The sequence below is a fragment of the Canis aureus genome, chromosome 18, assembly GCF_053574225.1.
Source record: "Canis aureus isolate CA01 chromosome 18, VMU_Caureus_v.1.0, whole genome shotgun sequence".
Taxonomy (NCBI): domain Eukaryota; kingdom Metazoa; phylum Chordata; class Mammalia; order Carnivora; family Canidae; genus Canis; species Canis aureus.
In genome coordinates, this window is record NC_135628.1 from 58765054 (window position 1) to 58779388 (window position 14335).

At 39.5% G+C, this 14335-nt stretch overlaps 1 protein-coding gene across 1 annotated transcript; it reads right to left on the reverse strand.

The window, feature by feature from the left end:
• Nucleotides 1-10583: 10583 nt before the first annotated feature.
• LOC144288397 (olfactory receptor 2G6-like) lies at nucleotides 10584-11833 on the reverse strand. Its single transcript, XM_077855906.1, has one exon. It carries the CDS (start codon nucleotides 11529-11531, stop codon nucleotides 10584-10586), a length of 948 nt encoding a protein of 315 aa, XP_077712032.1. The 5' UTR covers nucleotides 11532-11833.
• Nucleotides 11834-14335: the final 2502 nt, after the last annotated feature.

The following is a 14335-nucleotide window of genomic DNA, read 5'->3' on the forward strand; positions in this document are numbered from 1 at the left end:
CCCTGTGCTCTCTGCGCTGTTGGAATCACTCTCCTGGCTGCGCAACCCCCTCCCCACGGAGCCCCCGCCAGAACTGCCCTGGAGCTGTTCCCCGGGTCGCGCAGCCCCCTCCACAGAGCCTCTGCCCAAGCCACCTCCGAGCTGCTCCTTGGCCCCGCTTGGCGCGTGCTACAGCCCTTTAGAGAGCTCGGCCACCGGGTGTGGGGCATGCTCTCCCTGGGGCCAGGTGTCTGTTAGTGTCCCAGGGAGGATGAGGGCATCCCCCCCTTCCTGGGATCCTGCTCCAACTTCCTGTGAGCGCCTTTCTGTCCGGGAGGAATGCTGAAGCTCCTGCTTCTCCAGGCGGGTCTTTCCTGTCCTGGGGACACTCGCTGCGGCCTTAGCCCGGGTCCTCACAGGACCCCTCCCCTTTGGATGCCTTTTGTTTCTTTAATTCTTTTGTCCCCCAGTCTTCCTACCTTGATAGAAGCACGAACTCTTCTCACTGTAGCATTCTAGCTGTTCTCTCTTTAAATCACATTATATGTTCTCATTCATTTGGGGAATATAAATAATAGTGAAAGGGAATAAAAGGGAAGGGAGAAGAAATGGGTAGGAAATATCAGAAAGGGAGACAGAACATAAAGACTCCTAACTCTGGGAAAGGAACTAGGGGTGGTGGAAGGGGAAGAGGGTGGGGGGTGGGGTGAATGGGTGAGGGGCACTGAGGGGGGTCTTGACGGGATGAGCACTGGGTGTTATTCTGTATGTTGGCAAATTGAACACCAATAAAAAATAAATTTATTATTTAAAAAAATACATAAACAAATCTCAAGTCGAATTCGTAGGTTTTCAGGATGATTTGAAAATTATCTAGGTAATTTGGTGGGGACAGGTGACTTGGGGACCGTACTCTTCCACCATCTTTACCCGCCCCCCAGGAGTTGGTTCTTTGAAGGAATTAATAAGATAGATAAACCATTAGCCAGCCTTCTTAAAAAGAAGAGAGAAAAGACTCAAATTGATAAAATCATGAATGAGAAAGGAGAGATCACTACTAATACCAAGAAAAAAGGAGCTTATAAACCTACTATGAGCAGCTTTACATTAATTAATTAGGCAATCTAGAAAAAATGGACACATGTCTCGAAAACCACAAACTACCAAAACTGGAATAGGAATAAATAGAAAACCTGAACAGTCCAATAACCAGGGAGGATATTGAAGTAGTTATCAAAAACCTCCCAAGACAGAAAACTCCAGGGCCAGATGACTGTATCTTGCAAGAAGTTACTGTGACCAAGTTCAAAAAGTTTGGCGGTAGATGAAAGATCTTAATGTGAGACAAGATTTCATCACAATCCTAGAAGAAAACACAGGCAACACCCTTTTTGAAGGTGGCTACAGTAATTTCTTGCAAGATACATCCATGTAGGCAAGAGAAAGGAAAGCAAAAATTAATTATTGGGACTTCATCAAGATGAGGAGCTTTTGCACAGCAACAGAAACAGTCAACAAAACTAAAAGACAACCTACAGAATGGGAGAAGATATTTGCAAATGATGTATCAGATAAAGGGCAGGATACAAAAAATGTTGGAGAGGATGTGGAGAAAGGGAAACCCTCCTGCACTGTTGGTGGGAATGTGAACTGGTGCAGCCACTCTGGAAAACTGTGTGGAGGTTCCTCAAAGAGTTAAAAATAGATCTGCCCTAGACCCAGCAATTGCACTGCTGGGTATTTACCCCAAAGATACAGATGCAGTGAAATGCCAGGACACCTGCACCCCGATATTTCTAGCAGCAATGTCCACAATAGCCAAACTGGAAGGAGCCTCAGTGTCCATTGAAAGATGAATGGATAAAGAAGATGTGGTCTATGTATAACAATGGAATATTCCTCAGCCATTAGAAACGACAAATACCCACCATTTGCTTCGACATGGATGGAACTGCAGGGTATTATGCTGAGTGAAATAATCGGAGAAGGCCAAACATATGGTCTCATTCATTTGGGGAATATAAAAAATAGTGAAAGGGAATAAATGGGAAAATAGAGAAAGTGAGTGGGAAATATTAGAGAGGCAGACAGAACATGAGAGACTTCTAACTCTGGGAAATGAACAAGGGGTGGTAGAAAGGGAGGTGGGCGGGAGGGTTGTGGTGACTGGAGGATGGGCACTGAGGAGATACTTGATGGGATGAGCACTGGTTGTTCTGGTTGTTATGCTATATGTTGGCAATTTGGACTCCAATAAAAACAAAAAAAATTGGGCAGCCCAGGTAGCCCAGCGGTTTAGGGCCGCCTGCAGCCCAAGGTGTGATCCTGGAGAACCTGGGTCAATTCCCACGTCGGGGTCCCCACATGTAGACTGCTTCTCCCTCTGCCTGTGTTTCTGCCTTTCACTCTCTCTATGAATAAATAAATAAATATTAAAAGAAGAAAGAAAAATATAAAAGTACACTTATTTTGATGAGCACTTATTAATGTATAGAATTGTTGAATCGACATAATATACCACTGAATAACACTAAATGTTAATTATTCTTCAAATAAATATATACATACTTAAATAGTGGAGAATTGACATAAAGCATGGAAGGAAATGCATTAGCTGTTGGAATATGTCAGGCTTTTGAAAATTGTGGAGGTAAAATCAACTACAACTGAAATAGGATACCTATTACTTGGTTAACTGATGCTCTGGAAAAGTAACCAAAAGATGTAAGTAATAATTGCCATTTGAAGGCTAAACCTAAAATCCAGAGGGGCTTCTTGGGAATGGTTCAACTCCTTCAGTAGGAGGCCAGAGGAAACTGAGGCCAAGGCCAAAGACCTAATAGAATAAGTAATAGAACTCCAAAGAAGCTAAAGCCAACCAAGGAAGATATGTTATGCCACGGCCCTGGCTAAGGAAGAGGAGGGCTGTGTACATGGGATGGGAATACCTGGTTTTGTAACCCTGAATTTCCTGTACTCTTAAATGTTTAATCCTCTAAATATACTAAATTGTCTCACTCTCTTTTAATTTTTTTCTTTTCTTTTTTATTTTTAAAGATTTTATTTATTCATGAGAGACAGAGAGAGGCACAGACATAGGCAGAGGGAGAAGCAGGCTCCTCACAGGGACCCCAATACAGGACTCTATCTTGGAACCTTGGGATCACACCTTGAGCCAAAGACAGACGCTTAACTGCTGAGCCACCCAGGTGTCCCTCTCTCTTTTTAATACCGAGAAATCCCCCTTCATCAGAGGTTATAAAGAGGCTTCTATCCTACAGGACAACAGGTGCTTCTCTGTCTTATATCACCATTTCCTCTCTTGGCCATTAGGCGGATGAATCAGATTATTTTAAAGTATATATAACTCAGGCAGGAGATTCTGGGTATGATAAAAGAAGAAAAGAGACATACTCCAAAAAGCTGCTGCATCTGACCTGGTTTTACCAGTAGGAGCTGGTTGAGTACATGTGGGACTGAGGGAGTTTGAATTAAGTAGGCTAAAATATAATAAAGAACAGTTTATTAATTTGGAAGCAATTTCCTGGGACAAAGTATTTTTCAGTATAGCAATCACCCAGAAGATGGCCTAAACTTGCTACTTGGATGTCTCCTAGAAACATGGGAATCTAGGTCTACATAAGGAAACACAATCTCCCCAAATAGTCTAAATGAAGATAAGTACATAAAGACAACTTAAAAAGTTAATCTCTCATATATAATTGACTCCCTAAAGCAAAAATAACATATTACAAAGTTTATAATGGAAGTGGATTAGTCAGGGTTCCTGTCCTGGGGGGAGGCCGGATCCTGGGCTCCTGTGTTCCCTGTGCTCCGGGGCCTGCGCTGTTGGATTCGCGCTCCCGCCCCGCAGCCCCCTCCGCGGAGCCGCCCCCGAGCCCCCCGAGCTGCTCCGGGTCCCGCCGTGCGCGCTGCAGCCCTTAGGGAGCTCGGCGCACTCTCCCGGGGCGCAGGTGTCTGTTAGTGTCCCCGGGAGCCCGAGGGCATCCCCGCCCTCCTGGGTCCTGCTCCACCTCCCTGCGAGCCCCTTTCCCCCCGGGAAGGTCGGTGCAGCTCCTGCTCCTCCGGGACGGGGCTCTCCTGTCCTGGGGACACTCGCCCTGGCCTCAGCCCGGCTCCTCGCGGGGCCCCTCCCCCTTGGATGCTTTTTTAATTTATTTCTTTTCCCCGTCTTCCTACCTGATAGAAGCGTGAACTCTTCTCTCTGTAGCATTCCAGCTGTTTCTCTTCAAATCTCAGGCCAAATTTGTAGGTTTTCAGGATGATTTGAAGGTTATCTAGGTAATTTGGTGGGGACAGGTGACTTGGGGACCCTACTCTTCTGCCATCTTGCTCCACCTCCTCTGTGTGTTTCTTTTAACTCAGAAATTTGACATTTATAGCACAACATCTCTGAGGAAGTAAAGAGGATAATAATAATTTGTGCATCTTAAAATACCTCTCATACCTTAAGCATAATACATAATTCTTAAGTATTCTAAGTTCTCTTCAGGGACGCCTGGGTGGCCCAGCAGTTGAGTGTCTGCCTTTGGCTCAGGGCGTGAAACTTTGGGGATCAGGTCTCATTCAGGCTCCCTGTGAGGAGCCTGCTTCCCTCTCTGCCTTTGTCTCTGTGTGTCTCATGAAGAAATAAATAAAAATCTTTAATTAAACATTTTTTAAAAAATTAAAAAGCTCTCTTCAAATCCAGGGAAATGTTATACTTACAAAATTTATGCATTCTGATTTTTGTCTTTCTTCATTTTCTAACTGCTCCATCTCAGAAGTTAATGTGACATACTTGGTTAAAAAGCAAATCAGCGGTAGGGTTAGACAACAGATGAAACTGCTTAGGAGATGCCTGCAAACTTTCCTGCCTGAGGTCTTTTTTCTGGCATCTCCATTCTTACTGACTCCCGAGTTAAATATATAGCATTCTGTGCTCATTAGATGTCAGAAAAGATGTGAGCACTTTCCTATTGGAAAAGAGCATGGAAGGCACACAGGAAACTCAGATCCTTAGGAGATATTGAGGCGTTCTATACTTGCAGCTCCTAGTCTAGATATATTGCAAAGGCATAGAAAATTAAAAAAAAAAAAAAAAAAAGCTTTGCTTGTTTCTAGTAAATGGATCTTTACCACGTTGTTTTCAGGTAATGTGTCATTAGCTGAATTAAGTCATCAGCATATTGATTATATATGCTATAAGCTTCAACAGTCGTTGATTTACTTTTTTACCCTGCATATGCCACTGCGTCTCTCTTGTCCCTGTCCTGTCCCTGTGTTAGTCGTTGAAGATGTAAGAGATAGATAAGAAAGAAAAGAGGATTAAGATGAAATTTATGAGTCTGAAGTCACTTGCATATGCTATAGGTAATTAAATATAGTTGAAGGAGATTGAAGAACTTGAAGCAAGGATAAAATAAATTGTATTTGCACAGGATAAAATAAATGATAAAACCGAGGTTTTTTAAGAATATGATAAAAGATACAAACAATTAATTTTTGCCTCAGGCATATAATGATGAGTAACATATGTATATAAAGAAAAAGAACATTTAATTAGCTATTGTTCTATGAAAGCATTGTAGGATACATAGAATATATAAAAGTTCTAGTGGGAACTGAAACCAATTTCCATATGATATATGCTGTTATCTAGGAATAGAGACTTCTCTTTAAAATATAAAATATTTCACTTTAGAGCACATCATATATAAAAAAATAGCACTATGGGGATCCCTGGGTGGCGCAGCGGTTTGGCGCCTGCCTTTGGCCCAGGGCGCGATCCTGGAGACCCGGGATCGAATCCCACGTCGGGCTCCCGGTGCATGGAGCCTGCTTCTCCCTCTGCCTGTGTCTCTGCCTCTCTCTCTCTCTCTCTGTGTGACTATCATAAATAAATAAAAATTTTAAAAAAATTTTAAAAAAATAGCACTATGTAAGCACAATATATGGGATGCCTGGGTATCTCAGTGGTTAAGCATCTGCCTTCAGCTCGAGGTGAGATCCTAGAGTCCCATGTCAGGCTCCCTGCATGGAGCCTGCTTCTCCCTCTGCCTGTGTCTCTCATGAATAAACAAATAAAATCTTTTTATTTAAAAAGCACAAAAGATACAACATGACAGCTACAAAATTATAAAAATTTGTTTCTCTTGAAATAAAAATGTAAAAAAAAGAAATAAAAATGTAAGAAAATATTTCTGTGTAAGAGAAATTAACTTCCATACAAGAGATTTCCAAGAAGTAAATATAAATCATCTGCTTTCTGAGACTCTTTGTTTCATATGTAGGTAAGACTTTTATTTGCTTTTCATTTTGGAGATTCCTTTTCTTTCTTTTTCATTGCTTGAACTAAATGACTTTTCTTGGTACATAAGTAGAATGACAGTCATGATCCTCAGCTCCCCCCTAAAATAATTCTAAATGAGCCTCTTTTTAATTCCTGTATCTGTGTCTATGAACTTCAAAATTCAAAGTATTTCCACTTATTTTCCTCATAATTTGGGCTAGATTTTGTGCTGCAGGTTCTGTTTCTAAAATCTTCTATGGGGATGCCTGGGTGGCTCAGTGGTTGAGCATCTGCCTTTGGCCCAGGGCATGATCCTGGAGTCCCAGGATCGAGTCCCACATCAGGCTCCCTGCATGGAGCCTGCTTCTCTCTCTGCCTATATCTCTGCCTCTCTCTCTCTGTGTCTCTCATGAATAAATAAATAAAATCTAAAAAAATAAAAAAAAATGAAATCTTCTATACGTTTTCTCTGTTCCTTGGATTCTTCAGTATTCTGACAAAGGGCATCATTTTCTTACTTTATTATTATTTTTACTTATATTTATTTATTTTATTATTTATTTTTTCTTTTAATAACAAATTTATTTTTTATTGGTGTTCAATTTGCCAACATACAGTATAACACCCAGTGCTCATCCCGTCAAGTGCCCCCCTTCAGTGCCTGTAAACACATTTCAGGGGCGCTTGGGTGGCTCAGTGTTTGAGTGTCTGCCTTTGGATCAGGTCGTGATCCCGGAGTCCTGGGATCAAGTCCCACATCAGGCTTCCCGCAGAGAGCTTGCTTCTCCCTCTGCTTTTGTCTCTACCTCTCTCCTCTATGTCTCTCATGAATAAATAAATAAAATCTTTAAAAATAAAAAAACTACATTTCTGCCATTTCATAGTATTTGAAGGAATGTTGGAACCATATATGCATTACACCTTTTTTTTCATTGTATAGTTTTTAAAAATGATAACATTGTATGATTAAATAGCTAGGCAATATTGCCTTTTTCTTGTGGGAATAACATGGAAAACCATTTTAGAAAGTAAGTTGTTAATATGTGTAAATTGACTTATGTATCCCCGTTTTTGGCTTACCAATTGCATTTCTAAAAATTCCATATAAACATATAATAATAAACATAGTCTAAAAATGTGGAGGTGTACTCAATGCAGCTATTAATTAAAGAAAAAATGTAAACCCTTCAATAGTAAGGAAAAAAAATAATAAATTGTGGATTTTTTTGAGACTATTAAATCATAATAGAAAAGCTCACAATAATATAAGTAAAAAAGATAATATAGAATTGTATATGTACCACGACAGCAAAAGCAATATAACTATACCATCTTAGAAAAACTTGGCATTACATTAAAAAAAAAGTAACTGGATTTTAAAAATTGTTTTTATTTTTATTAAGTCATTTTAGTAAACTTCCTTTCCATGTGTCTTTTGTTCCTCTTATATTATTTCTGCTTTGTTTTTGCAGGATTTGCCTATTATCTCTTTGTTGTATAGAATAGCATATTTAGCTATTTTACTGTATTTAATAAACTACATTGGCAGTAATTTGTTGTGTATAGTAGTTATTTATTTTTTTCCACAGAAATTCTTTTCCATATTGTGGAGGCCGAGAAAATTAAGGCCATTCCACCTCAAGTTTAGCATTAGCACAAGTACAGCCATCTTAGGCCCCTGGGAATAAGAGCTGAACTTTACAGGAAAAACTGCAGAATGTCCTCGGCAGGGAATCCCATATCAGAAAGACAGCAGAGCTCAGAATGCCCTCAGCAGAGAATCCCATATCAAATCTTAAGAAACTCCCCCACTCTTTCCCCCATACTGGAATGGAAAAAAATTCCTCCACCCCTTCTGAAAATCCTCTAGACCAGCCCATAAAAAACCAAGCAGTAACTCACTTTGGGGTCCAAGCCCCTGCTCTGCTGTGTGGAGTATACTTGGACCCAAGCTCAAGCTTGTAAATAAACCCTCATGTACTTGCATCGGTGTCGACTCCTTGGTGGTTTCTCGGACAGCAATATTACCCTTAAGTAAGTTTTAAATTTGTCTCTGCATTTTTATAGTAGTTCTTTGTAAATTTTGTATGACTTTTTAAATTAATTAATTTTACTTTTTTACTTTAACTAGTGTAGTAAGAGGGATCTTTTTTTTTTTTTATTGGAGTTCAATTTGCCAACATATAGCATATCACCCAGTGCTCATCCCATCAAGTACCCCCCTCAGTGCCCGTCAGACTCCACATCCAGCATGATGCCCAATGTGAATTGGTTGAATTCACAACCCTGAGGTCAAGACTTGAGCTGAGATCAAGTGTCAGACACTTAACTGTCTGGGCCGCTCTGTTACTTTCCTTATTTCATATCTGGTTTTCTTTTCATTTTTTTTTACAGTTTATTTTATTAAATGTAATCTTATTTGTGTCATGGATGCCAAATTTCATTTAAATACATTTATGTTCTGATGTGGGTTTTTTTTTCCCTTGTCAAGCTTTACTGGGTATAAAGAAATAAAGCTTCTATAAACATGAGGTTGCCTGTACAACTTCTCACCTTGCATATTATAAATGAAAGCTTGTGCTTCTTAACATGTCCCATTAGGTTCCCAAAACTTCCTCCATTAGTGAGTGTGTTATTCATATTTGAAAATTCTGGAAGGCAAATTCAACTAGTCTTTTATGCCTTTTATTTCTCATAAACTGAATATTCATTATTTCAGCTGCTACCAAGATGTTTACAGGGTATAAAGTGCACAAAGTATTTTTTGGAAAGGCATCACTGATCACTGATTTACTCAGAAAATTTTCCTGATTTTTTTCATTCTTATGTGTGCAGCCTTTTAATCTTCAAATTAGTCTTTGGAAGTAGACACAAGTCTAAATTTTCTCTTGTAGACTGTCAATGTTATTTTAATACAAAGATGAATTTTAAGTGAGCCTCAGGTTTTTTATTTTTTGTTTTTTTTTTTTTTTTTTTGTCGTAAGCTTCAATGACATGAAAGCCCACACAGTATGAGTACTTTTTATTTTCATTGATGTTTTGATGATTCCTTTTGCCTTGTGGGAGTCATAATAAAAAATGAGTAAGATTATAGATTAAATCAGTTTTTCGGGGATCTCTGGGTGGCTCAGTGGTTTAGTGCCTGCCTTTGGCCCAGGGCATGATCCTGAAGTTCAGGATCATAAAGATTTTAAAATCTTTTAAAAAAATCAATTTTTCTATACCTGTACAATTCTGCTAAAATACTTGAGATTGACAATTGACATATTTCACTCTCTTTGGACAGAGACAGAAAGAATGATACACACTTTCTTTCACTTTCACTCAATTATTAAAATTCTTTCAAGAGAATGGGAATAAATAATATGTGAATTGATCAACTTTTTTTAAAAGATTTTATTTATTTATTCATGAGAGACACAGAGAGAGAGAGAGAGAGAGAGAGAGAGGCAGAGACACAGGTAGAGGGAGAGGCAGGCTCCATGCAGGGAGCCTGACGTGGGACTCAATCCCAGGTCTCTAGGATCACACCCTGGGCCGAAGGTGACGCTAAACCGGTGAGCCATCAGGGCTGCCCTGAATTGATCAACTTAATAGAAGCTTACTTGTTTCATTGCTTTCACAATAAAGTCATAATTTACATTACAAATGTAATCAACATATCACAATTCTGAATTATATTTATGTTTTTCATAATATAAATAAGTTGATATAGTGAAACTTGTCCATTCTCTGGTTTAAACTAATGAGGAAATGGCTATATATTATATGTTATTTCCAAGTTTGTTATATATATATATATATATGTTTATATATATAATATGTATATATAAGACATGATATATAACTTATATATGTTATTGTGTGTGTATAATACACAATATGTGTGAAAATGTAGAAATAAAGTTATGTTTCATCTTTTATGGGAATATATATTATAACACAATTCTTCACAGAGGGTGAGATGAATATCATTTCAGGTAAGCTAGGGAATGTAGGTAACATTTCAGTTGAGCTTTTAGGAATAATATACCAGAGAAATATATATTACAGAGTGAAATGGTTTGTGAATGAAAGTGGATGGCATGGATGAAGAAGAGCAAAGAGTTTCTGTAAACATAGGATCTTGGATTCATGCAAAAAATGCTTGGGCAGAATGAAACACTCTTGTGACTGGAATATGTTAGCTTCTTACAGGATTCTGTGGTTTTACTTCTCCTTTACTACTACTCCAGTATTATGTACAAGTATCCCAAAACTTAGAACAAACAATCCATGCGCTAAGAACAGCCACTAAGATCATACTTAGGAGTCATGTATTTTTTGAAACTAAAACATTTCTCATCACCAGTGTTCTCAAGGCCCCTTTCACATCTTTGTTTCTCAGAGTATAGATAATGGGGTTTAAGACTGGGGTGACTATGGTGTAGAAAAGAGAAACAAACTTTCCCTGGTTTTTTGAGCTACTTTTGGCTGGCTGAAGGTACATAAAGATGATGGTTCCATAAAAAATGATGACCACAATCAGGTGGGAAGAACAAGTCCCAAAGGCCTTCCGGCGCCCTGCTGCTGATTTTATCCTCAGCACAGTTTTTGTTATAAAGCCATAGGAGACTAGGATGAGTGACACAGGGACAATTAGAAAAATCACACTGGCCACAAAGAGTTCTATTTCATTGATTGTTGTGTCCACACAGGCCAGTTTGATGAGCACAGGAACCTCGCAGAAAATGTGGTCCAGTTTGCGATGACCACAAAGGGGCAGCTGCACAGTAAGGGAGCATTGAATTAAGGAGGTGATAAGACCACTGAGCCATGCTATGATGGCCAGGGAAGCACAAAGCTGAGGATGCATAATAGTTGTGTATTGCAGAGGCCGGCAGACAGCAGCATATCGATCATAAGCCATGACTGCCAAAAGAATACATTCAGAGGATCCCAACCCCATAGCCACATAGAGCTGGGCCACACATCCACCATAGCTCATGTTTTTTTCTTTTTTATTCATGGTAACCAGCAACTGTGGGGCAACGCTGGTGGTAAAGCAGATGTCCACACCAGAGAGATTGCTAAGGAAAAAGTACATTGGAGTGTGGAGTATGGGGGCTAAATAAGACACCAAAATGATGGCAGTGTTCCCCAGAATGTTCAAGATGTAGAAAAGCAAAATTATGACAAAAAGGATCCTTTCTAGTTGGGGATCATCTGCGAATCCCAGCAGAAGAAATCCCTTTTCAGAACTGTTGTTGCTTTCCTCCATTGTCCTGTAGATTTCAATTTATAAAAGGCTTAATATTCTGGAGAAAGAAGATGATAAGGTGAACAGTGGTAAATTGTGGTGTTTCTAATATGATTATCTTCCTTTTATAACATTCAGCCATATTGTAAAGACTGATAACACTTTTCTCAGTGTATGATAACACTTTTCTCAATTTTCTTTGACAGAAATACCTCCTTTGTCATTTCCTTCAGCACATTTCACTCCTTCAAATGGGAACAACACTCATCCATCTACAATGGATTGTAGCAATGGATGGTAACACCATCACAATACCCTCACTCGTTTACTGCCATAGCCTAAGAGGGTAATTATATGCCCTCAACTTTTCTTGGAGAAATATCTTTATAAACTTAGTGATATTTATTTATAAGGCTCTATCAGTTTTGGTTTAATCCTCCTTAAACATTCTGCCATCACATATTTTAAAATTATACAATGGCAGACAGATATGGAGGAAGCATGAAGAAAATTAGCACTTAGGTGTCTTTGGAGAGAATCTGGGTTAGTTATTGGTAGTGATGGTACATCTCAGGCATGAAAAGGACTTTGAAATGATATGTAAAAAAAAACCAAACTGCTGAAAAGATGATCTTAGAGAGAAGAGAGAGCACATGAAAACCGAATTACCATCAACTTGGCCCAATCATTGTTTTAAACACTGGAATTATGTTGACACAGAGTTTGAGCTGGTGATATTTTCTAACTAAACGACCATACAGCAATCTTACATACACATATTACTTTATGGCTTCTCTTCACTTCCCACCTCCATCTCTTCACTCATCTCATTTACAGTTATTTAAAAATATATTTTGTGATTATTGTAGCTTACTTTTCAAGCGCTTTTGGGTAAGTTTGAGAAGTGGTTACCTTGGCTGTCTTCACTGAAAGTATTTCCAATTAAAAAAAAAAAGAAACAAAACAAAATGAAAACCTTCAGATCTTTTCTTTTTAAAAACCAAATATTACCCACCTGGGTGCCAACCCCCCCCCCAACAAGATAATGGGTGAGATGGAGTAGTAGGACCCTGGGATTGTGCCAGGAGCACAACCAGATAACTATTAGATGATCCTACTACATACCCTAGAAGTTGACTTTAAAACTAACAGAAAAAATTCAACAGCTGAAGGAGAGAAGAGACCACATTGAAGAAGGTAGGGAATGCAGAGACGTGGGTTATGACAGGAATGAATCATGAGTGCTGTGGAAGTGAAGGAATCATGGTCATGGGGAAGGGTGAGAGAGAGGAAAACACAGGGGAATGCATAAGAAGAACATTTTCCCAAAACCATCAGCTTGGAAAACAAGAGGGTCTGGTTTTCAAGAGTTCTTGCAGGAAGTAGGATTTAAAGCCTGGAGGGTTTTTTCCCCCATTTTTAAAATTTTTTTTATTTATTTATGATAGTCACACACACACAGAGAGAGGCAGAGACATAGGCAGAGGGAGAAGCAGGCTCCATGCACCGGGAGCCCGACGTGGGATTCGATCTCGGGTCTCCAGGATCGCGCTCAGGGCCAAAGGCAGGCGCCAAACCACTGCGCTACCCAGGGATCCCCTTTTCCCCCATTTTTTAAAAATTGGAGTTCAATTTGCCAACATATAGCATAACACCCAGTGCTCATCCCCCCAAGTGCCCCCCTCAGGGACCGTCATCCAGTCATCCCAATCCCCTGCCCACCTCTCTTTCCACTACCCCTTGTCTGTTTCCCAGAGTTAGGAATCTCTCATGTTCTGTCACCCTCACTGATATTTTCACTCATTTTCTCTCCTTTACCCTTTATTCCCTTTGACTATTTTGTATATTCCACAAATGAATGAGACCATATAATGTTCTTCTCTGATTGACTTACTTCATTCAGCATAATATCCTCCAGTTCAATCCACGTTAAAGCAAAAGGTAGGTATTGGTCGTTTCTAATGGCTGAGTAATATTCCATTGTATACATAGACCACATCTTCTTCATCCATTCATCTTTCGATCGACACTGAGGCTCCTTCCACAGTCTACCTATTGTGGACATTGCTGCTATAAACATCGGGGTGCAGGTGTCCTGGCGTTTCATTGCATCTGTATCTTTGGGGTAAATCCCCAGCAGTGCAATTGCTGGGTCATAGGGCAGGTCTATTTTTAACTCTTTGAGGAACCTCCAGAGTTTTTCAGAGTGGCTGCACCAGTTCACATTCCCACCAACAGTGCAAGAGGGTTCCCTTTTCTCCGCATCCTCTCCAACATTTGTGGTTTCCTGCCTTGTTAATTTTCCCCTTTCTCACTGGCGTGAGGTGGTATCTCAATGTGGTTTTGATTTGTATTTCCCTGATGGCAAGTGATGCCATGTGCATGTTGTTTCTCATGTGCATGTTGGCCATGTCTATGTCTTCCTCTGTGAGATTTCTGTTCATGTCTTTTGCCCATATCATGATTAGATTGTTTATTTGCTGTTGAGTTTAATAAGTTCTTTATAGATCTTGGATACTAGCCCTTTATCTGATAGGTCATTTACAAATATCTTTTCCCATTCTGTAGGTTGTCTTTGAGTTTTGTTGTCTGTTTCTTTGGCTGCGTAGAAGCTTCTTATCTTGATGAAGTCCCAATAGTTCATTTTTGCTTTTGTTTCTTTTGCCTTCGTGGATGTATCTTGCAAGAAGTTACTGTGGCCAAGTTCTAAAAGGGTGTTGCCTGTGTTCTTCTCTAGGATTTTGATGGAATCTTGTCTCACATTTAGATCTTTCATCCATTTTGAGTTTATCTTTGTGTGTGGTACAAGAGAGTGGTCTAGTTTC